A 22085-nucleotide genomic window follows, 5' to 3' on the forward strand; every position below is an offset into this window, starting at 1 on the left:
TATTGCATGTTGTTGCATGCTGTTGCGCAGTTTGAAACCGGTCAAACGTTTAGCACAATGTTGGGAGTTGTTGCGTCCGTTAGCACGTAGCTTTACAAACCACAGAAATGACGTCAAAATATTGAAGCCTTCACTTGAGTTTTGGACATAAAGCTCCGTGCAAACGGACACAAAATTGTTGGATGTTACATGTTGGCTCCGTTTGCACACCCTGTTACATGTTGTTGCGTGTTGTTGGGAGTTGTTGCGCAAAGTTTGAAACCGGTCAAACTTTTAGCTGCGTGCAAACGACGCAATAACTCTCAACCCCAACCATGTTGCGTCCGTTTGCAGGGGGCTTTATGAAGTCATTTGTATGGTCTACAGGAGTACAGACCATGGACAATTGTTGTCTGTCTGTTAAACAGTCTTACCATCATCTTCTTCCCAGAGACCAGAAACACGAGCAACAAAATGAGGATCCTTCTTGCGTGTGCCCGATTTGAGTAGAACCGAGTCTCTCACGTTGATGATCTCGTCTCCACGTTGAACACCGCTGTAGTACCGCCGTATAACAATAGTCTCGTCCTGAAAGCGAGGTTCATGAATGTCAACAAGGGAAATATCAGGTTTTTAACACAAGTAACAAAATAGCCACAATTTCTCGAACTCCTTGAAGACTGAAAATTTTCATTCGCTCACTGCCTGACGCAACATAAACTTCTATAGACAAGTCGCCACTTTAGAAACGAGAAGGGGCCTGGTGCCGAAATGTGTCCCGCGATTGTTTGTGGGATGGTTGGTTACTAGGGACGCTCCAGTCAGCTATTGGTCAATTTTTCCCCTGTCTCGAGAAACAGTCCCAGAAGTCTTTGCGAAAGTCAACTCGACCCAGTTTTTTTCGCGTGTCTAAAGTGACCAAATGTCGAAATGCCAGAAAAAAAGATTGTGCTTTCTTAGCCAGTCAGGTTCGGACGGTTCATCTTGCTCCCTTACGACCAATAGAAGTCCTTCATCAACTGAAAAGGCCTACAATCAGCGGGAAATTTTTGTTTACAGTGATAAAGCTTGTTGAAATCTTTACACTCACATAGCAGTATGGTTTATCCAGTGGTTCACCGATGAACATCCAGCCATTTGTTCTCTGAAAGTAAATCAAAACGACTACGTATAAATCCTGTACCAAACTGGCCTTCAAGTTGAACGTGCCAACAAACAAAACAAACAAAACATAACAAAAATAAATAACAAATTAAATGGGCGGATACATTTTTCAATTCCAAAGCAGATAAAAGAACAATGCTTAGACTAAAAGCTCATGAGACCAAAAGGCTAACCAGAGTTAATACTCTTACTGTTCTGTGACTTGGAGCGTTTACCATTCGCAAGGAAAACTTGGTTGCAATGAAACGTCCCTATTGGGAAGCACAGTTATCTTCCAGTCATTTGGTTTCGAATGAAAAACGAGGAAGACATCTGATACCGGTTGCTCAAACTATGGATAGCGCCATCCACCGGATAAATCTCTATCCAGTGAGTGACGCAATTGGTCCTTCTAGTATTTATCTACTATATAGTGATTTTTAAGGTGGATATGGCTATCCCACACAACTTTTTAAACAGCTGGGGCCCGAGGATATCCATCTTTTCCGGGAGCGTTTCATAAGGATCAACTGTCCCATTTGAAGATATCACTGAAATTTTCTAGTTTTCCGTGCAATGATGGTAAAACACCGCACGTGCTCGTGACGTCGCGCGCGTGTTTGTGATGTCGCGTACGTGTTCGTGTTGTCGCGCATGTGCTCGTAATGTCGCGCAAGTGTTTGTGATGTCTTCGAATGCCCAGCGGTTGCCACTTGTTTAAAATTTGCAGAGTGTTAGTATCCACTGGATATATTGCTCTCCAGTGAGTAAATGTACGAAAAACCAATTGCGTTTTCTACTGCATAGTGATCGATCCAGTGTAGAGCACTATCCTCCTTTTTGGCAACTGGGAACTAACGCCAAACCGTTGGGCCGGTTTCTCAAAAGTCCCGGCAACTTTTTGGGCCCGAAATGAACATCATACCCATGGAATGAAAAGCGCGGGTCCCCGGCCTAAAACAACCAGCCCATTTTGTTTTGTTAACTGATCATTTTATCATATTACATGCAGACCTATTGAAGCCTCGATCTTAAATGTAAACAACAACAACCGCTTTTCGCGCCCGGTACTTATCGGGACTTTAAAGAAACGTGACCATCGGGACCTTGAAGCACAAGGAAGAGCGTCCATAGCTTCTAATCTTGCTTTTGAGACTATTCACTATCACCTCACGTCAAACTTCACTATGGCTTTTAGCTAATTTGTTTTTTGGATCAATTTAGATTTTTGGGAAACTGCCCACCTACTCCTCCCCTAAGCCATTATTTTGCCCTAAGTGAGAAGTAAGTGTTAATGTTAGCTTAGGGGAGGGGTAGTGGGGCAGTTTCCCAAAAACCTAAATTGATCCTCTGTTTTAACCATAGGCTCCATTTCCGCCGCTCTCTCGTCCTCCCTCTTGTTTGGGGGTGAAGCGCGGGCTCATTTCCCGAACAGCGGCTGGTAATCGGGTCTATTTAGCCCTTTATCCCTAGACCGAGTTATAGTGAGATCATCTGTCATTCTAATTTTTGAATCTCTGAATGAAATCTTACGGTGTTACCATTCAAATGAAACCTCTTTCATAGAACTTTTACGTGGTGCTATTCATTTCTTAGGATTTTGCGAAAGAAATTTGTGATGTTTTGTCGATTTTTACATTGAACACTGTTAGGTGCGACGGAAACGGTTAACTTAGTGCACGCGCATCTGCTCATGTAAGGGAGGTTACCGCCAGAGTTTTTGAACTCACTCTTATTTCTAATTCGCTGGACTTCACATTGCAAAGTCACCTCTCTCTAAAACGGACACCTTTAAGACCGGCAAATGAGTCCTTCTTAGAGAAGATGTTCGAGAGTCAATTAGTAGGAGTGAAGAAAGGCAGGGACCGACTTTGGGTGTCCGTTTTAGCCAGGTGTCTGTCTTATAGTAAGTCAATTAAAAGGAGTGAAGAATGGCTGTAAACAACTCTAGGTGTCCGTTTTAAGAAGATGTCCGCCTTATAGAGAGTCAATTAGTAGGAGTGAAGAAAGGCAGGGACCGACTTTAGGTGTGCGTTTTAGCGAGGTGTTTGTCTTATAGTAAGTCAATTAAAAGGAGTGAAGAATGGCAGTAACCAACTCTAGCTGTCCGTTTTAAGGAGATGTCCGCCTTACAGAGAGTCAACTAAAAGGAGTGAAGAATGACAGTAACCAACTCTACGTGTCCGTTTTAAGGAGATGTCCACCTTACAGAGAGTCAAATAAAAGGAGTGAAAAAAGGACAGAAGTGAAGAAAGGCAGTCACCAAACAGAAGTGTCCGTTTTAGCGAGGTGTTCGTAAAGGGAGAGTTGACTATGTACAGAAACTAGTGGGTGGGTGAACCTTAATGCTTTCATTCATTTGTTTGATAAGATTGGTGAGTAAAACGCAGCTACTCTGCGTCAATAACCTGCGGGCAGAGGCTACATTTCCGCTTTGTAAGCTGTCGTGCGAGAAGTAGCCTCTGCCGACAACCGTTCAATTTTCTATCGTGCATGCGCGACATTCGTCACGCGATTCGCAAGCAAAATTAATCGTCAGGTCTGTCGTCCAATGGCGCGAGTTTCGTGGAAATAAAAAAATTGCGACAACTCTGATCTGCTACGCAAGACTCACGCTCTATACCGGTCAAGAACAGGAAAACAAAACCGTTTTTTTAATTTATTCGTCCAGATTTCTGGACGGATTTGAACGGTTGTCGGCAGAGGCTACTTTTCACACGCCAGCTCACACAGCGAAACTGTAGCCTCTGCTCGCAGAGTACTTCCGTCAAGGGCTTAATTCATATTTCCCCACGGCCGCTGGTAACTAAAGACTGAAATAATGGACTGAAACTGCTTCTTTCTTCCAATACAATTAACTCTCTCTTAGAACGCTGAGATGGGCACTGAATGTCCATGTTTAAGAGTCATATAAAGAGTCAAACAAATGGACTAAAAAAGAGAGGGAATCAACTCTAGATGTCCATTTTACAGAAATATCTGCCTTATAAAGAGTCACAGAAAAAGGACTGAAGAAACGCAAGGAAAACTCCTGGTATCCGCCTTAAAGAAGTGAAAAGGGTGCTTAAGCACTGAACCGCAACAGCTACGGTGGCAAAAACGTCCCAATAAAATGAATTCACGTATAAGGAAAACTCACGTCTATTCACGGAAATTTTTTTCTGTTTTCTTAAACCGACTGCTTTCTTTGACGTTCTCTTTGCCGTCGCCGTCGTCAGTCGTTGCTTAAGATCCCTCACGATTAAGGAACGACAAGGGAGGACTGTGGGTGTCCTTCTTACAGAGAGTCAAAGAATAGGGGTAAAGAAACAGAGGGGCCAACTCTGGGTGTCTGTTATAGGCAATACTGAATAGGGACTTAAAGATCCAACGACGCGACGGCGACGAGACGTCGCTTAAAAAGTGAATTTGCGTTCTTTCAGTCTTTATCGTGATTATTCCTACCCACTTACTTTGTCAAATGTAGGCGGACCCTCCTAAATTTGAATTCCAAGGGACAATTTCCAAGCTGAGAAAGAGAAATAAAATTTCCTTCTGCTTGTTTGCGTTCTCCATAAAACGCGAAATTAAGCAAGTTCACGTCGTAGTTGTGCAAAGACGGCAAAGAAATGTACTAAAAAAAGTGATGCACGTGCGAAGTTGTTGTTTTGCTTATTAAACCTACTGCTTTCTTTTGACGTTCTCGTTGCCGTCGCGTCGTTGGATCGTAAAGTTCCTAATATAGCGGGGGAAAACACAACTGAGAAAGTCACCTTTTGTTTTGACAGAGAAAGCCCCGTTCGGTTTGTGAGCCAATTCAGAGCGCGGAAACACAGTAAAATAAAACCAACTGTCAACTATCCCCAACCCCTTCCCTAACGCTACCCTCCCATCCTTCCCTGTACAAACCTTAGGCACCCGAGGCTCGGCTCGGGCTCTCTGCGCAGCCAATTTCTCTAGATGAATATTCAAGTTCTTTAAATGGATGTTTTTTAGCGGGTTTCCCGCGGGCCGGCCACGCCCCGCACTCATAGTAGATGTGGATGTGGCGGCAAAGTTAATCTTCGGGATCTTAAGTGCTATAGAAGACGATGCCGGCATTTTGTTCGTTAGCTCTTTAGCTTTTTTTACTTTGCTTCGCTCCTCTATCAATCCACCCACGGATTTATACTTGGCCAAAGGGCCATCGTTAGCAGCAAAAACGTTCTCCATCGCCTGATGATTCATGCTTGCAATTCTCTTTGTTGTCGCGGTCTTGCTCATTTTAAGTTCCGGAGGTGGTTTGGATGGCGTGACCGGCGTGACAAGGTGGCTCTTGGTGAAAGGAACAGCGCCGGCTGACGTGACAAGCTGTCCTTTGATTGGTACAGAAAGCACCCGCACGTTCTTGACTGGGGGCAGCGGCAGATCCACTTGAATACACACGTCCACCATTGTCTTTGGCGGCGAATCCGTGGTCGTGTCGCATTCTACTTCTCCACTTTCGTCTAAATCTACTGTGTCACTGGTCTCAGTGCTAACAAGTTCACTGCCACCATCAAGGTGGACTCTCTTTGCTTTTTTCTCGTCTTCTGAAGTTGAATCAGCCTCGGGCTTTCGCTTAAGATTATCTTTTCCTGTCCTTTGACCGTTGGTGACAAATTCAAAATGGCTATTAGGCGAGTGGTTTGGCTCATCGCCGAAATCCTTGGGGCTAACGATCACACCCTTGGATCTTGACGTATCCCACGTCGAGCTCACTTCACTCTGAAAAAACACTTCCGAGTCAGGGAACTCCCTCATGTCGTAACTTCTGTCCGCTCCATTGCAACTCCCTCTGTCCGAATACCTCCTCTCGGTCGAATTCCTCACCGGGGGTTTCTTGGTTGTGGTACTATGCTGTTGAATCTCACACAAGCTCCGTCCCGCTAAAGGACTAGAAGGCTCAAAGAACACGTTCACTTTCGCGGCAGCGTTTAAACTAGCCATTCGCGGCGTCCTCCTCTGCGCTAGCGACTCAAAATCCATGGAGGTTTTGTCGACGTAGCCTGGCGTCGGCGCCAGGCGTTCTAACATCGACGTGTGCCGTGCGCGTGCACGCCGCGAACGTTTGTTTTCCGCAACGTCTCTTCCACTTTCAAACGGTACATTTTCCCCGGCGTTTCCTACAGTTGGTCTTTCTTGTACTTCCATGATTTCTTTTAGACTTCCGAAATTGGCGGCCTCGTAGTTAGTAGAATCTGCGGTCACGAAGCGCTCCTCTGTGTCTACCGCACACTCATCTTGTTTTACAATGTCATGCCAGCCATTCTGGCCTCGCGCTTTTCGGGAATTCCTGGTAGTCTTTGTTGCTTGAAATTTTCCGTTTGATTGTTGCTCAGCAGTCTTGCTTAGTTGTCTCCCTGATCGAGTCTGTAACAAAGATAACGACATTAAAAACCACCTCATGTAGGAACAATGGCACCGTTAATAGGAAGCTCAACCCTTTAAGTCCCAATAGTGACCAACAGCAATTTTCTCCTAACGATGTCCATACATTGTCAAGAGATAAGGTTGTGAGAATATAAAAAAAATGATCACGAAAGAGAAAATGCCTTGATGTTTTATTAAAATCTCTCAACTACTTCTTAAGGAAATGTATGGAGATCAGTTTGGAGAATTTGTATGTGGATACTGGGGCTTAAAGGGTTAAGCAACAACAACGGCGACCGCGACGAAAACGTCACTTGAAAGTGAAGTCGCGGTGCTTCGAACTTTATCGCGCGCGATCTCGTTCAATTCGTCAAATGTTGGCAATTTTTTCTGGAGTTTAATTCTAAAAGACTGTATCGAAGTTCAGCAAAAGAAAAAGAAAGTCATCGTCTTGTGATCACGTCCTCCGCAAAACGTCAAATTAGGCATTTTACGTCGTAGTCGTGCAGTGACGGCAAAGTTGTTGTTTTGCCAATCTAAACCTACTTGTTTTTTTGCCGTACACGTTGAAGTCGCCGTCGTCGTTGCTTAAATTCCCCAACATTTCTCTCAAACAACAAAGGAAATTCCTTCTGGGTTTAATACGAATGCAAAAATGTTTCATGCATCGAGTGTCATTGCCACAGTTAAGATTACGGGTCAGGCAAGCGTAACATTTCTGCCGCTGTGAAACCACTTTACATGTTGATCTGTAAACGAAACCCTTTGTGAAAATTTTACCTTGCAAAGAGTCGACTTTTACTTGGCTTTCGCTACGGTAGCTTCGAATAGATTATCGAAATTACGGAGAGAAAACGATTTTTTTTTCAGTTTCGACGTTGCTCATGAATCGTTAAGATATTGCCCGTTTTGTGAAAATTCACGTTCAGTAGAGCACGTTGTATCACTCGCCGTTGTTTAGAAATGAAACAAGGATCTTTTCCAAAAAACTACGCAGCATATTTGGACAGTTTTGGAGCGTTTCTTGTAGTTTAGCGTGTAGAATAAAAATAAAATACATAAAAAAAATTTGGCTTTACGTTTCCCATTAGCTTCGGAACATCGACTTTACTTTCACTTTTCATTTTGTAATACACGAGTCTGCATAAAGAATTAAGACCTAGTAATGTTTTCGAAGATACGTCATTACACTAAAGAATATAAACGTCCAGGGTGAATAGATATAATATGTCCATTCCTTTAGAACAGGAAGTCCGATGTATGATAAAATTGAGTATTAATTTGGATTGCAACACGTTCTTCAGGGATTTGCACTTAAAATAAACAACGGGAAAACCTCGTGATGTGCTTTTCAACGTTTATTAAAACAAGAACTCTATACCGTGGTGAAACATCTCAAAAACTTGAACCCCAAAAATTGACCTTTCTATCTCGCCGACGCAAACTAAACGCTATTCTTCCCCGCTTTCGTGGTCATAAGAAATTTGATCTAAACTAACTTAAATATGTGCACTTTCTTTATTTTAAACTACGAGAAATTCATTTGATCGTCACCCTCTTACGAAACGGACAAAACAAGTTTTCTTAGTTATAATCCTGACTTAAGCAAGATTGCTAGAACTCCTTTTAAACTGTGGAGTCTCCGAAATGCTTCCTTCAACTGAATATTGTATGTCAACTAGGGCTGTAAAATTTGCAGGAATGTACAATTTGCAGGAACTTGCGATTGCTACAGTTTAATCCATTTTTCTAAGTATTCTTATATGGAAGATGTGTGGCGCAACGAGCGATATCTCAATCACAAGCCGGAGCCCAACAAACGCGTTTAACTTTACATAAGGAAACCGAGAGCTTCATTTGACAAAATCAACGTAAAAGCTCCCTAAATGTCGCACCGGTGCGTCTAACATCCATGTAGTTAGATAGAGAGGATAGAAGTCGAAAAAAGCGTAGACGGCTGTGAATTCCTAGACAGGAAAAGATCGGAATTCTGGCTTCCCCCGAGCGGGGAGATACAAGAGATTTTCACAGCGCCACGTGGCAGATTAGAGGGCCATCGCGGTGTACCACCGACCGCCCACACGGAGATAAAGCACAGACCTCCCACGTGGACATTTACAAGTGTGTATTCATAGAAAAGTTTACTTGAGATATTGATCATATCTTTGTTATTCACAAGCGTATTTTCATTACGTTTCGCTCTCTGGATCACAAAGAGATAATGCTTGGGAAAACGTAAACCAAAAGTCATTTTTTGATTCACTGTCACCAAAAGTACAAAACAGTTTTCTACATAAAACAAACTTGGTTTCCTGTCTAAATAGATGAACTGCAAAGCTATTCAACCACAAATCTAGTGTTGACAACTACCATGGCAAGTCATAACATGCACGAATCTTAAAATCTTTTTAGGAAGAAAGGCCTTTCAAAAAATGATGAATCAGTTCTTTCAATAAACTGTTATTTGGATATTTCTTCTTTTATAGCAAGTTTGAGAAGTTTTTGGTTTTACAGCCACATTGTTAACTTTTTTTTACAGTGGGCAATTTAATTCACAACTCTGTCAACAAACCACTTTTTTGTTTCCCTTACCTAACATCTTCATAACTCTAATCTAGATAATCAACTTTGTATAAACTATCTGACTAATGCTAAACAAACTCCTAAAATAATGTCACCTTGATAAACCTTTTGAGAAAAAATAAAAGGTCATTGTTTCGTGGATCTGGCAGTTTCAATAGTTGAAATAAATCAAACAGTCCTGTTTACCAAGAAATATCAAGTTAATACCACTGAAAGGGCTCAACAAGACAAAACTCTTAACAGCACTGCACATAACCCCTTTAACTCCTGATAGTAGCAAATGTAAAAATAAATCACAAAATTCCAAATTTCTTTCTGTAAAGTACAAAGAAATGATCAACACCAGCCAAAAGTTTAGCAAACGAGGTTTCATTTGAATGGTTACACCGGTGGATTTCATGCACCGATTTTAGAGTAACAAATCAAACCCCTGTTGAGACTATGTTAAGCATCACTAACTTTCCCTCTCTGCAAATTTATAAAACTTCCCTATAAGTTTTGAGTCTGTTGATAAAATCCTGTGCTGTGAACATTCAAATGAAAACTCTTTGGCAGAACTTTTGTATGGTACTTCCTTAAATTTTACTGTTTTTTGTTTTTGTTAAATTTGAAGCTGTACACACTGGGTAATGAGCGTCCTGGATCACTCAATGAGTCAAAGTAGTAAACAGCACAGAGACTCACAGCTGTAGCTAAGCATACGCCCTTTGGTACCTTTCCAAGTAGCCAAGCTAAACTTATTGGTCCTTTTGCTTTACCAAGATTATGTTAGGCTGGAATAAGCAAAACTACTGCTTTACACTTGGTTAAAAAGCAACTCAATTAAGTCTCAAAGTTTTCACCCTTGGACATTCCTCACCTGGAAGTGTTTAGCTTTACTTTGAATGCAATGAATTTATAACACCATGCAAAAGGCAATGTAGCCTGCAAATACAGCCATTTCTCCCTGCTCTTTGCCGCTAGGGACGTTTCGCCGGGAGGAATGGCAAGGAACAAAGAGAAACGGCTGTATTCGCAGGCTAAGAGCAATGATAAAGCCCTGAAAGACAAGTAAATACAAAGAAAATTTTGACGTGGAGATTAGAAGTTTCTACAAGAGCTGAGGGTTTTTTCACCTACCCCTGAGTCGAAACTTTGGTGGTAACGACAAACAAATTACTTATCATACACCACCTTAAGGTTATATGAAAGGATTTCACATAAAACACAAGCTAAACCCCCCATCCAGCGAAGAGATGTGCTTTTTGTACATTTTGTAATAAAACATCTTTTGCTCATAGACATTTAAACATGTGCTGTTTCTTCCCACTTTTGTTTAATCAGTATTCTAAGTGTTCATGATAAGAAACAAAGGAAAATAAACCAAACAAGTGACAAGGAGAGTGTACTTTGGGATATCAGGATCAGTGATCCACAATCACTCAGAACTGATGAATCCACCCTGAGCAAGGATTCATTGGTTCATTGTGGTGGATTCATTGGTTCATTTGATGTGCCACGGTCTGAATGACCTCGGGTCACTGTTCCTGATCTAGATCTTCCCAAAGGAATGCACCCAAAAGTTGTCTCTTTGTGCAACCACGACATAAACAAACTTGTCAAAAAAATAGGCAAGCTTCTACACGCTTCATAGCATGCAGTCTGGAAGATCTATAAACCCCCCTTCCTCAATGGAAGACTGAAACATGAAGAACTGTTTACTAATGTCACTTACAAAGCTATTCCCATTTTTCTGACAAATAGCTAAGTTAAGAATCACAATTTTGACAATCACCTTTGCTGACTTCAAATAGTTTGCATCCCACTATCTCATACACTAAAAGCCTATTGCTTATGGTTTATTAGTCTAATGACTGAAAATTAAACAAACTAAGAGATTTTCAAATAACAGAATTAACAAATAGGCTTAAAACAACAAAAACTATGCACTTAATTATGCTAACCTCTTTGGAAAACGAAGAATTTCGTTATAACTTAAAGAAAACATAAAGGAAGAGGAACAAATTTGAAAAAATGCCTCCCTGGTGAAAGCAAACTTTTGTCTTTAAGAAATCAAAACACTTTTTCTTCAACAAAGGCCCAACTTTTTAAGCAGGGCTTTATGAAGAGATCATCTTTTCAAATGATTTTTTACGGTTGAGAAAAAATCCAGAAACGTCAAATTTTGCGATTTTACAATCACTGCCCTGTCCAATTGTCCCTGGGTTAATCCGATAGGTACTACGTAAATGTTCAATATCGGGGATTTAGAAGAAAACACGTCATGTTGTTGCTCTTTTTCGCTATTTAGGAGAATCGTTGGAACTTTATACATCTTAAAATTTCAAATCAGCGTTCGCCTGACCACATCAATCAGAAAACGGAACGACTGATCGGTTAGGATTTGTATAGCCGAGTCGCGAGTGCATGGTCAAAATTACTCGCGCCGAAACGGTTTCACGTGTGACTCAAAAGAGCTTTCGAAGACCTCTAACAAAGCTTAGATGGCTTTAAAATTGCTTTATATCTTGAATCAAAGCTATATTCTTACCACAGGAGCAATGATCGTCCCACTGCGAAGTGTGCGAGAAAAGGAAACGAAACGGCTGGCGCCATTCGTGTTGAATAAATTAGAGGATGGCGCGGGTGCCACTCGATATTTTCTTATCGAGGCGATGTTTACGGCGCAAAATAGCCCACTTCGTCACAATAAGCTCGAACCTGATGGTATTTTTCTACTGACTTACCGTCTTGTGAGATTTTCAAAGGTAAAGACGCTTTTCTTCGCCTAAAATCCCGTCGCCAATGTATGCCCAGACGAAATACACGACGAGTAATACTTCGAGATCCCTCGAGTCCCGGCATGCACTGCGGATTATATAACTCTCATCATCGTAACGAGGCCGAGTTCCTCATCCGCTGAAAGCCACGTGTAAACGAGAAAATTGATCGTAAAAATCGTCGGGTATTTGTTCCAGAAATTTCGACATCTTGATCCCGACTATCACTTTTTTGTTTTATATTTTATCACCTTATTGAAGTCTGGAAAATAAATATTTGGATAGCTTGCTTTGGATGAGATTTCTTATGTCCAAAGCCGGGAGGTTGAGTTTGTTTTTCATTCTAGTCAGAGCAACTTATTTTACTAATTTTTAGTATTGCTCTGGTTACAGTGGTGCTCCTGGCAGCTGACAAAATATTCTACGTTGTGTCTGTCTCTCAACAAGTCAGTCAAACCACGTGTATATCTCGTCGCGTTCAGTTACCCTGAAATCCGCTTCGATCTCGATTTACATCAATCTTCCGTTGATTCAGGCGACTGCTGTCGGGGCATTTTTTTCCTCGTCATAATTATTCCTTTGCTTTTGTTTTGGTACTTTTTGGATCTCAGAGTATAGGTAACAATATATGTAGTAGAATTAAAGAATTAACTTCAGATTTGGGGAAATTCGACTGAATGAAGCTATGAAATACGCTGCGACGAAGACCCTAAACTCCAACAGGAGAAAATGTCAAGATGAATAAAAATAAAAAAGAATGGTAGATTAATATCGATCTCTCCGTTACCTGCGACTAGACAGCCAATTCGACCGTGACGACCGATAAACTTGAACTGATTTGACTCGTGGTGAGAGGTCTGCCAAGAGGATAGACTGTCTATCCACCAGGAGAGGAAATGATCTATTCGCTCTGACGATGAATTCTGAAGGTTCAGCAAATGACCACGCAAATTGACTGTTTACGCAAAATAAGTTGAACTTTTCTGGCTGTAAAGGTTGAAATAAAAAAGCTGGCAGATGATTTTCACCTAAACAAACAGTCGTCATTATTATGTCCTTCTCAAGACCAGCTGGCTTAAGCAACGTATGACTGAGAACAATTGGCTTGAATTTCGCTTGAAAAGCCTAATAAATCAGCTGGCTGCAAATCATTAGTACGTCTGGTCCTACCGGAATATATTAACCAATTTGATTGCTCGATATTAATTTACTAGAGGACATGTCTTGACTAATGCTATGTAAACTCTAAAACGAAAAAAATATTAAACTTGTCCACTCCTTTGCATACGAGTCGCTTAGTGGATCAGTTCCGCTAAAAGTTAAGGTATAAGACCACTTACTAGTTTTTATTTCTATGCTCTCATACTGCCAAAAGAAACGATCAGTAAACAATATCTACGCAGCGAAGTTTCTCTTTTAAAAAATTTAAAAAGCATATTTGGCATCCTTATTTAAAGCATTTACATTTTACATCAACCGCGATACAAACCTTGTAACGAGAGTAAGGGGCCGTAATCCTGTAATCTCTCAAACAGATTCAAACTGACCTGAATTTGCTTAGTAACGATTAGTTGTTTTTGTTTATTAATGACCAGATTATTCCATAAAGAAAAACCATTCCGTGAAACAATCAGAAATGATAATCAGATAAACGCAGAAAAATAATCTAAATTGAACCGCAACTGACTACTGTGGATTCTATTCCTAATGAGCTGTCGAACTTTTAACTGAAAGTCCGTTTCAAAGTGAAACTTCCCGGAGCGTTGCATTCACTAAAAAGGCACTGACGCCTGATCTTTCAGTCCTTAGAAATCTGACTAAGTCGGAAGACTGAGGTGATTACGACAAAATGAAGCACTCTATCAACTACCCCTGGCCGGTTTTATCATCAGTTGCTTGTTCTGGAGCTAAGATGTACTATAGTTGTCGAGATCCTGACTTGATTAGCCACGCACTAAATAAAACGCGTAATGCCAAGCAGCGAGAAGTCTCGTGCAAAAACGGCATTTGGCCTTATCCCGACAAGTATTCGGTTTATGTCTGAAAGCGAATCATGGCTCTTTATTTTTTCGTTCTAAGGCCGCAAACAGAGACCAGCGATACACTTAAAAAGACAAAAAGTAATGATTTGTATAATGTTTGTGTAGAGGATTAAGGATTAGAATATAAATCGTGTTTTGTTTATTTAACCAGATATTAGTGACGAAAGCTGACTTCGCGTTCATGAAGGGCAAGCGATCTGAGCGTAGCGTTAGTCTCATAAAAGTATTGATCTAAACATCATCTCTAGCCTGTGAGCAAGCTCTCTGCCTAGCTGGGGAGCTCTAGTGCGCCTCCAGCGAGGTCAGTCGACAAGAGTCATTTTTCGTTTCACTTACTCGGCCTGTCTATGGAACATCGCAGTTTATTAACCTAAAACAAAGCCCTCTTCTTTTTGTTAACCTCTAAACTAGCAAGTTTTCATTCGGACTGGGAACTGATCGAAGTAAATCTAAAAATACTCAAAACGCTCGTTTAGGCGGAACTAGTTGCACTGTATCCTCTAAATGCCTGGTAACTGACAGGGTTCCTTAATGTGCGTATGTATACAATGTGTAGTATTCCAGTAGACAGAAATATAGATCGAAATCTTATAAGAGGTGCTTTGAAACAATTATCGGTTTCCTTGCATTTTTACTCGGCCTAAACCGGAATACTAATACAAGACTACGCAGCAGCGACTGATTTAAAGAAAAAGACTCCAAAGTAATATCTCGAAAGTGGGCAGTTTTTGACATCGAGCCATCATTTGCAGTGAACAACTTCCGATTCAACGGATCATAGAACATTTGTTGCCAATTCAGTGTTAAGATAAAAGGCTATAGAGACTCAAAGGCGACTTTTTTAGTAGGTAGGCGAGACAAATTCGCCCCTTATGGTGCCGATAAACTAGGTTTTGTTGATGAAAATGCCAGTATAAATGCACTCGGCAATCTAGCTGAAATATACGGAACATTTAGAAGGCTGACTGTTTTATAGCTACGATATTACATCAATAGATAATTGATAACGTTTTGAAAAAGTGATGCAGATCGCCGTTAACTTACGACGGACTCCCTTCTCCCAAGTTGGAAGTCTAGAGCCACACCAGAGCGCTCGATAATTCAAACTTCCTCTGGTGGAAAGTCACTTGCCTTATCGGAGGAAATAATGAACATTTGAAAATCACAAATAGCGCCGGAATATTTGGGAATAGGAACAGCGGGCCGGGTTCATTTGCCTTGTTCAGGGGCACAATGGTTTCCTCCAAAATGCATTGGAAACCGACTTTTTTAGGCTATCCAAAGTACCTTTTAATCTCTAGAAATACATTTCCAAGCGGCGCTATAAAAGTTGTACTGATCTGTTCGGTCACCCCAGGGCAACCTGAGTCTTTTCTTTCATATTTTCCTGAAAATTTTAGATGCAATTTAAAGTTTTGCGAAAGTGAGAATATTTATGATTCCTCTCTCCATCGCATTTTCTTTCCCGAAAATTTTAGTTTCTCTTTCTATAAAAACTAGCTCAACCTGGTGGATGAAATGCGAAAAATTAACTTCAGAAAATGGTAGGGAATTTATTAGATAACCTTCAAAAATTGTACCTGAATGGAAAGATCATCTAGAAATTTTCAGCCTTTCTCAAGCTATAGAAAATTCTAGGCAATCTTTGCTTCTCCGAACAGATATATTGCAGAAGACAGTCGTTACGTTGGGTGCCATGCTTGTTACATGTACTCAGTTGGATTCGCAGTGGGGACTTTAAACGGGAAGAATACTAGCTGTGTGTCAGCGCTCCCCAGAAATGGATCTGATCCTGACCTGAATTTTTGTTTTACGAAGGCGGACAGTAAACAGGCTGACGATAATGCAGAAGCCATGTGCGGAGGCATTATTTCAAAAGGTTAAATATATGTCACTGTACTGATCTACTTTTATAAAAAAAGAGGGCGAGTTCCTTATCATAGCCTCCACGCCTTCACCGGCCAACGTTTAAGGGCTTTTCTAACAATAAGTTTTCTTTGTTTCTCCGTTTTTTCTCTCAATAAGTTTCTTTCTCAAGAACGAAGGAAACTGAGGAATGCCTCGCGAATATTTGCGTAAGACGATAATTTCTTCCGATGCGATACTCTTTACAAATAATGTCAAAAATTAGATCTGGACCACGATCCGCTTAAACTACAACAGTTATTGGTGCCAGTAGATTTGTCGCCAGCTAACATCCTTGGTTCACTATACCGGGAAACGTAATATATTGGATCGAGTTTCCGTTCCACCGGCGGGGATAAATTGCCCGACAAGTCAGTTAAAATTCAAATTCATCATTGCTGCACGCAATGAGATAACCAGCTTTTAATTATAGGGGTCTCCACAGGAATTTTTTCAAGATTTTCTCGAGGCAGCAAATCTATCATTTTAACTAGCAAGCCTTTGAAGCGAAGTTTTTTCGTTTTCCATATGACAGATCTTGGTGGAAGGGAAAAATTGCCGGCTCCCCGGCCATTTCAATGAAAAACCACAGTCGGTTCCCTTTTAGGATCGTTACGGTTTTTTTTATCTTGTTACTGCCCTTGGAGATTAAAACGACTATACAAGGGAAGTCGAAATATCAAAGTAAACAGATCTAGTAGAAGACTGAATTTCAAGTTGTGTAGCGGCAAATATCAAATCTTTTTGACGAAGTACCCATTATGGGAACAAGGAATTTAAAAAAAAAAAAATTAAGAGATATCTGTACAGCGACGGAATTCGAGGGCTGATGTTCTCTAGAGAATATTCCCAGATACAGTCATCTATTTGTATTGTCGACTAGGCGAAGTTTGATTTTAAATCTTTGAATATATTATAACCACTATAGTGAACAGAGAATAGAACTCGCTAATTCGTTTCTCGTCGCAAACAGCAAGTAAACGTAAACTGAATTCATATTCGTAAAGTAACATGACAGAAAAATTTATAAAGCCGAATAAATGCAAAGAGTGTATATAGACTGAACTGTGTCGACGGAAAAGTCTTATCTATTTGATATATATTCATTAAAAAATTTTTATAAAATAAAGTAAGATTTAAACTGACCATATAATTATTATTCATGTGATACATTACCTCAAGTCGATGTTTGTTGGCTAAAGATATGAAAAGACCTTTCCCAGAATCCAAACTTCTTGCAGAATCACTGAGAACTTTACAATCGGTCTTTTTCAATTTGCATCTTTTACCCGTTGCACGAAAATTTTACAAATGTGGGAAAAGCATTTTGTGACGTCATTGTGACGCATGTCTAGTGTTTGTACTAACCCTGCGTCATTCGCCTTTTGAGTTTACAGAGAAAATAAACCTTTAAGCTAAAACATCAGCTTTATTTTGAAGCTCAAGTGGCCTATAAAAGCTCTTCAGGATATTATATATATTAAAACATTGTGGTTTTCGACTGTCAGTATCATAAAGCAAGTCAAATTGCCTTGTACAAATTAAATATATTGAATGTCAGCTTTGTTCCAGGATGAAAGTATTAAATTCGGCTTGCCGTCCTGTTTTCGTGTCTATCTCTGCAGCAAGAGAATGGACATCTAAAGACGTCCTCAAATAGTTTTCTCCCGGACTTACTGTCCTCTGTGTTTGTGTAGTGAGAAAGCTAGGGATTCAAATGCGAAATTTTGTTCAGTTTTAATTTGTTCCTTGCCGGACTGACTGGAAGATGAATGAACGAATGAGATATGAGTGACTCACAAAGCGTTTTGAAGGTGGATTACATGTGTAGTGAATCCTGTATTGAGCGGATACTCACGGGCAATCTTGTGAGTGTCTGCTTGATAGAGGGGCACACTATTAGTTCATGCAGAAAATATGGGAGTTCTTTCCTGTTGTACTCATTCTGTTTCCTGTTGTACTTACATTCAAATGAAAGCTGCTGAGTAGTACTTTCCTGTGGTACTGTTTGTTGTGCTGTACTTGGTGGTTCTAACTTTTGCGTGTGTGGATGAAATCCCTAAGTGTGACCATTCAAATGAAAGCTGCTGAGCAGTACTTTCTATTTTTCTGTACAACGTGGTCCCAACTTTTGAGTCTGTGGATGAAATCCTATGGTGTGACCATTGAAAAGAAACCTCTTTGCCCTCTTTGGCAGTACTTTCGCATGGTGTTATTTACTTTTCAGTAGTTTACAAAATAAAATTGACAAATTGTGTTACATTTTAAGCCGTTATACTGGTTTTACCATTCAAGTTTACTACATGTTTGAAAATGAGAGCATAGGTCAGCTATGAAGGCGTATGAAGCGGTTTTTCCGGCACGTGGGTGCACTGTTGACCTTTTCTCCACACCTCCATTGGACAAAAGCAATGTGTGTGGTCTTAGCCAGGACCTGGTTCTGTTACATTCCTTGGACGTTTTCTACGTCCATATTGGAGATAAGACCCGAGACTCGGGAAGGTCTAACCTTTTACTCATAGCAAAGGCGGCGTCTTTCTTTCTAAACATGGCTGGGTGTAAGGCTAGTAATCTTGGTGTCAGAACACTAGGGCTTGGGTATGGGCACAAATGGTACTGTGTTCACACCTTCGGTACCCGAAATGTAACTGTGTCGTATTTTCTCTATTTCCCCCTGTTAGACGCCATGTTGAAACGTGAGCAAAGTGGTGGGTTACCTCGGAGCGAACAGAAAACGCCTGCACACAGGGCCCCGTAGCTTACTTATCGATACTTAGGTACCAGAACACAAGATCTAGACCTCGTACTTGGGCACCAGCACCGTACCCGAATTCTGGTGTGCACACGACCTGAAAAAGGGTGTGTTCATCGATTAGTGCCTAAAGAGTAACCTACTAGGGCACTATACCCAGCGGGCATCAACTGTGAACATTGTCTCACAATAACATGTAACATGCTTAACCCTTTAAACCCTAAAAGTGATCAGCACCAAATTTCTCCTTGTAATATCAATGCTTTGTAAAATTGAGTGGTCATGAGAATTGAGGACATGATCACACAAGATGTATTTGCTTGATATTTTATCAAATTCTCCCAACTACTTCTATAATAAATGAATAGGGGCGACAAATGAGAATTTTAATTTTGATCTTAGGGTTTAAAGGGTCAAGTAACTAACCTTCTCTAGCTAGCCATGGCACTTAGTCTATATTTTATATTCCCTCAGTAAGCGGTGGTCAGCTCGAAAGCTCTGCTCCACTGTCCACCGTGCACTTCCGCAAAAAGCCATTTATTTCAGCCTACTCATGCCTATTTCCCCTAATCTCTCCTAACTTGTAAGGGTGTAAATAAAGTTGAAAGTTGAAGTTGAAGTACTAGTTCTGAGGCCTCTATTTAAATGCCTCAACTTACCGTTCGTTGAGGTGCCTTTCGGGAAGGTATCGCCCGCCTTCTGTGAGGAGCCGATTACTAATCGGCTCCTGCTTTAGTCTATTCTTCAATGTGGCCGCTGAATCCTTGATTGTGTGCGAGCGGTTTTTGTAACGAAACGCGTCTTAGATCTACCTTCTACTCCGTAAGAAGAAGGGGAAGGTACGGTGTCTCTCAATGGAAATGTGGCCTCCCTTGTTGAGCGAGAGAAAGGAAAGTTCTTTGAACAAAGCTCGAATACCTTGAGTGTCACGGTCCGACGGGAAACTGACGCTTCTGAATCTAGCGCTCTACCTACTGAGTTGTCTGAAGGCAGTATAAATGTGTTCGATGAAAATGAAACGTTGTATTCTGGGATACACGTTTTGTGCGGAATTCAGTTTCTAAACGGGGACCACGTGGTTAAACGCTAAATTGACTAAATTTAGACTTCCTCTTTCGATTTCCACTTCAATCTTAGCGTCGAAAGAATTTTACTGAATTTAGTTCATCTACAAATTGTTGTACTGTTCTAAATAATTCCTAGAAATTTGAAGTTAACTTTCACCACCCAACTAAGTCGCTCTCTACTGATCCAGACTGAAGACCTTTTGTCGGTTCTTTACTTCACATAAAAGTATAATCATTCATTAACAACCGACTCAGATCCCGAGAGAAAGATCAGGAGAAAAAATTTGTTTCGCGATAAAATATGAAAGTAGAAAGCTGTGATATTTCACCAAAACTCGATAATACAGTTGTTGCCATGGTGACTATAGTCGTCCTTCCAAGAAACAGATCCCTTAATTTTAAATTTCGTGTTTCTAACGTTACCAGAGATATTCAAAAGCTTTGTTTCTTTTCGCTGGTATATTCAGAACTATTTTTAAATTTCGAAATAAAAATTTCAAAAACAAAAATTGAAACAGTAGTTGCTTTAAAGCGGAATTGTCTTGTGTGGTTATTTTTAAATAGCATTTTTTTTCACTTTCTTAAACATTTGTTTCTACTTTCTCAGAAAGCCTGCAGAAAATCCCCGCTATAACACCCTGAAAATAAGACAGCTGATAGGAAACTTTAAGGAAGCAGGAAGCAAAGACTAGGTTACATGACTCACAGGAGGAGAAAGCATTAACGCCTTCAGGACTGAATTTTTTAGGAATTGAATATTTTAGAACTTGAATTGCTCTCTAATTCAAACTGTTTGCCAGTTCAATAGAAATTTTGATTCGCTGACGTTGTTGCAAAAGAACGTGTAAAGCACGCGCAAGTCACGTGTAGAGGCATTGTGCTTGTTTAACAGATCTATAGCTTTGTGCCGTTCTTGCTAACAACGTTATTGTGGTATTGTTGCATGAGATAGGGGTTGCTCCTCCGCTCGCTCCCTCTTTCAGGAGGTCCTTTTCATTTATACGTGAAGGGAAATGGTACGGTTAAATTTAAACTCGCCAATACATACTTTCCCTAAAACTTGTAAACTTCCTTAGCAGCACTTTCACTAAAATTTCAAGTTGCAGGGTAAATACATGAAAGTAGCCGGGGGTATTAACGCCCATAGTAACTGGGTGAAATCTCCGTCCCTGGCTCTTAATGATAGCCCTGTTTCTTCATAGGTTCCCATATCGACCATATTAAAACATCGAGTGGTTTGCATTGGAATAAACCCATTAGTATCACTGATAAGTCATCCTTTCAAACTTCAAGATGTAGAGAAAATTAATAAATTATACTTGGGGGTGTAATTTAAAACAAAGACCTATTCCGCAAAAATAACTTTTCATTACCGTTATCGGCTCGTTTATTTATAGCCTGTCATACTAAACTTGTGATTTGAATGAATAAATCAGTTTACTAGCGCTAACTTAATGTAAATTAGCATTAAATTTACGGAAAATTTGTGTTGTATTTGACTCTCCGGCTGTCCTTAAGACCTGAGAGTACAGTCACAAAAAAAAAAAAGATTCTCGAATACAAAATGTCCGCGTATAAATCAGCTGGACTCACTTTTCCGTGTGCCGTGTTTTATGAGGCGTGTTTATTTCCCAGTTTCCAATGCGTGTAAAACTGCTATTGTGCATGGTTCACTCTTACGAGATAAACACATCAGAAGCCAGTGCCAGATAAGCACTCTAAGATCGAATGAGCACTCCCGTTTCATGCATTAAATTTGGGTAAATAAGTTCCTATTTATATCTTGGCACGACCTGGCGGTCCGTCCTTAATAGTGTTGTCTGTTGTCGGTGTTAACAAAACGAGGTCGAACTAGGGTAACGTTAAACGAGACAAACCGAACCGTGGACCTGAAGACTTTTTCATAAGTTGGTTATTTACATTAGGAAAATGTTTCTCTCTTATGCTCTGTACGTCGTTTTGACACTTTTCACGGCACAATAAACAACATTTACAGATATTTAGCTGATGAGATTGGCCAAATTTGTAGGAAAAATGACGTGGCCCGACCGCGGGGTGGTAAATACCATGTTAACATACTAAGCTATATATACCTCCTTAAAAACATGGTTAAAAGATTATAACAGTTAACAGCAACCAGCGTTATATTTTTAGATGGTACAACGCAAACGAATGCTTATCCGAGCCTGGATGAATTTATGATTTTCTGAACGATAAGCTTACGACTCGAAGAAGCTTTCAAACCACAACTTCCGCATTTTCTTCGCAATATTTTCCTATGATATATGACGGAAAGACACTTGGAGAAACGACTTTTTTTGGCTTAGAAAAAGGGCTTAACTAAACTCTTTCGCCCGGATGTAAAGCTACGTCACAAAATAATAGTGATTGAGTAAAAGCCGCAGAGTTTCTGGAGTTTAGATTCACACGTTTATTCTAGTTTTCAAAACAACGGCTAGTTAATTTGCATATACTATACGACTCA

At 40.4% G+C, this 22085-nt stretch overlaps 1 protein-coding gene across 3 annotated transcripts in view; it reads right to left on the minus strand.

Moving 5' to 3' along the window:
- Positions 1 to 22085, minus strand: part of LOC140924818 (uncharacterized) — a 30972-nt gene that overhangs the window by 3880 nt on the left and 5007 nt on the right. For 2 of the 3 annotated variants that reach the window (XM_073374820.1, XM_073374822.1), the window contains exons 2-4: positions 5011 to 6492; positions 1070 to 1123; positions 414 to 567 (exon numbers count right to left, since the gene is read on the minus strand). In XM_073374820.1, coding sequence (XP_073230921.1) covers positions 414 to 567; positions 1070 to 1123; positions 5011 to 6492 — 1690 coding nt within the window. Of the gene's footprint in view, positions 1 to 413; positions 568 to 1069; positions 1124 to 5010; positions 6493 to 11801; positions 11924 to 22085 lie in introns of those variants that run through there. The other variant, XM_073374821.1, reaches the window with a different exon arrangement.

This window comes from Porites lutea, chromosome 14 (assembly GCF_958299795.1).
Source record: "Porites lutea chromosome 14, jaPorLute2.1, whole genome shotgun sequence".
NCBI lineage: Eukaryota > Metazoa > Cnidaria > Anthozoa > Scleractinia > Poritidae > Porites > Porites lutea.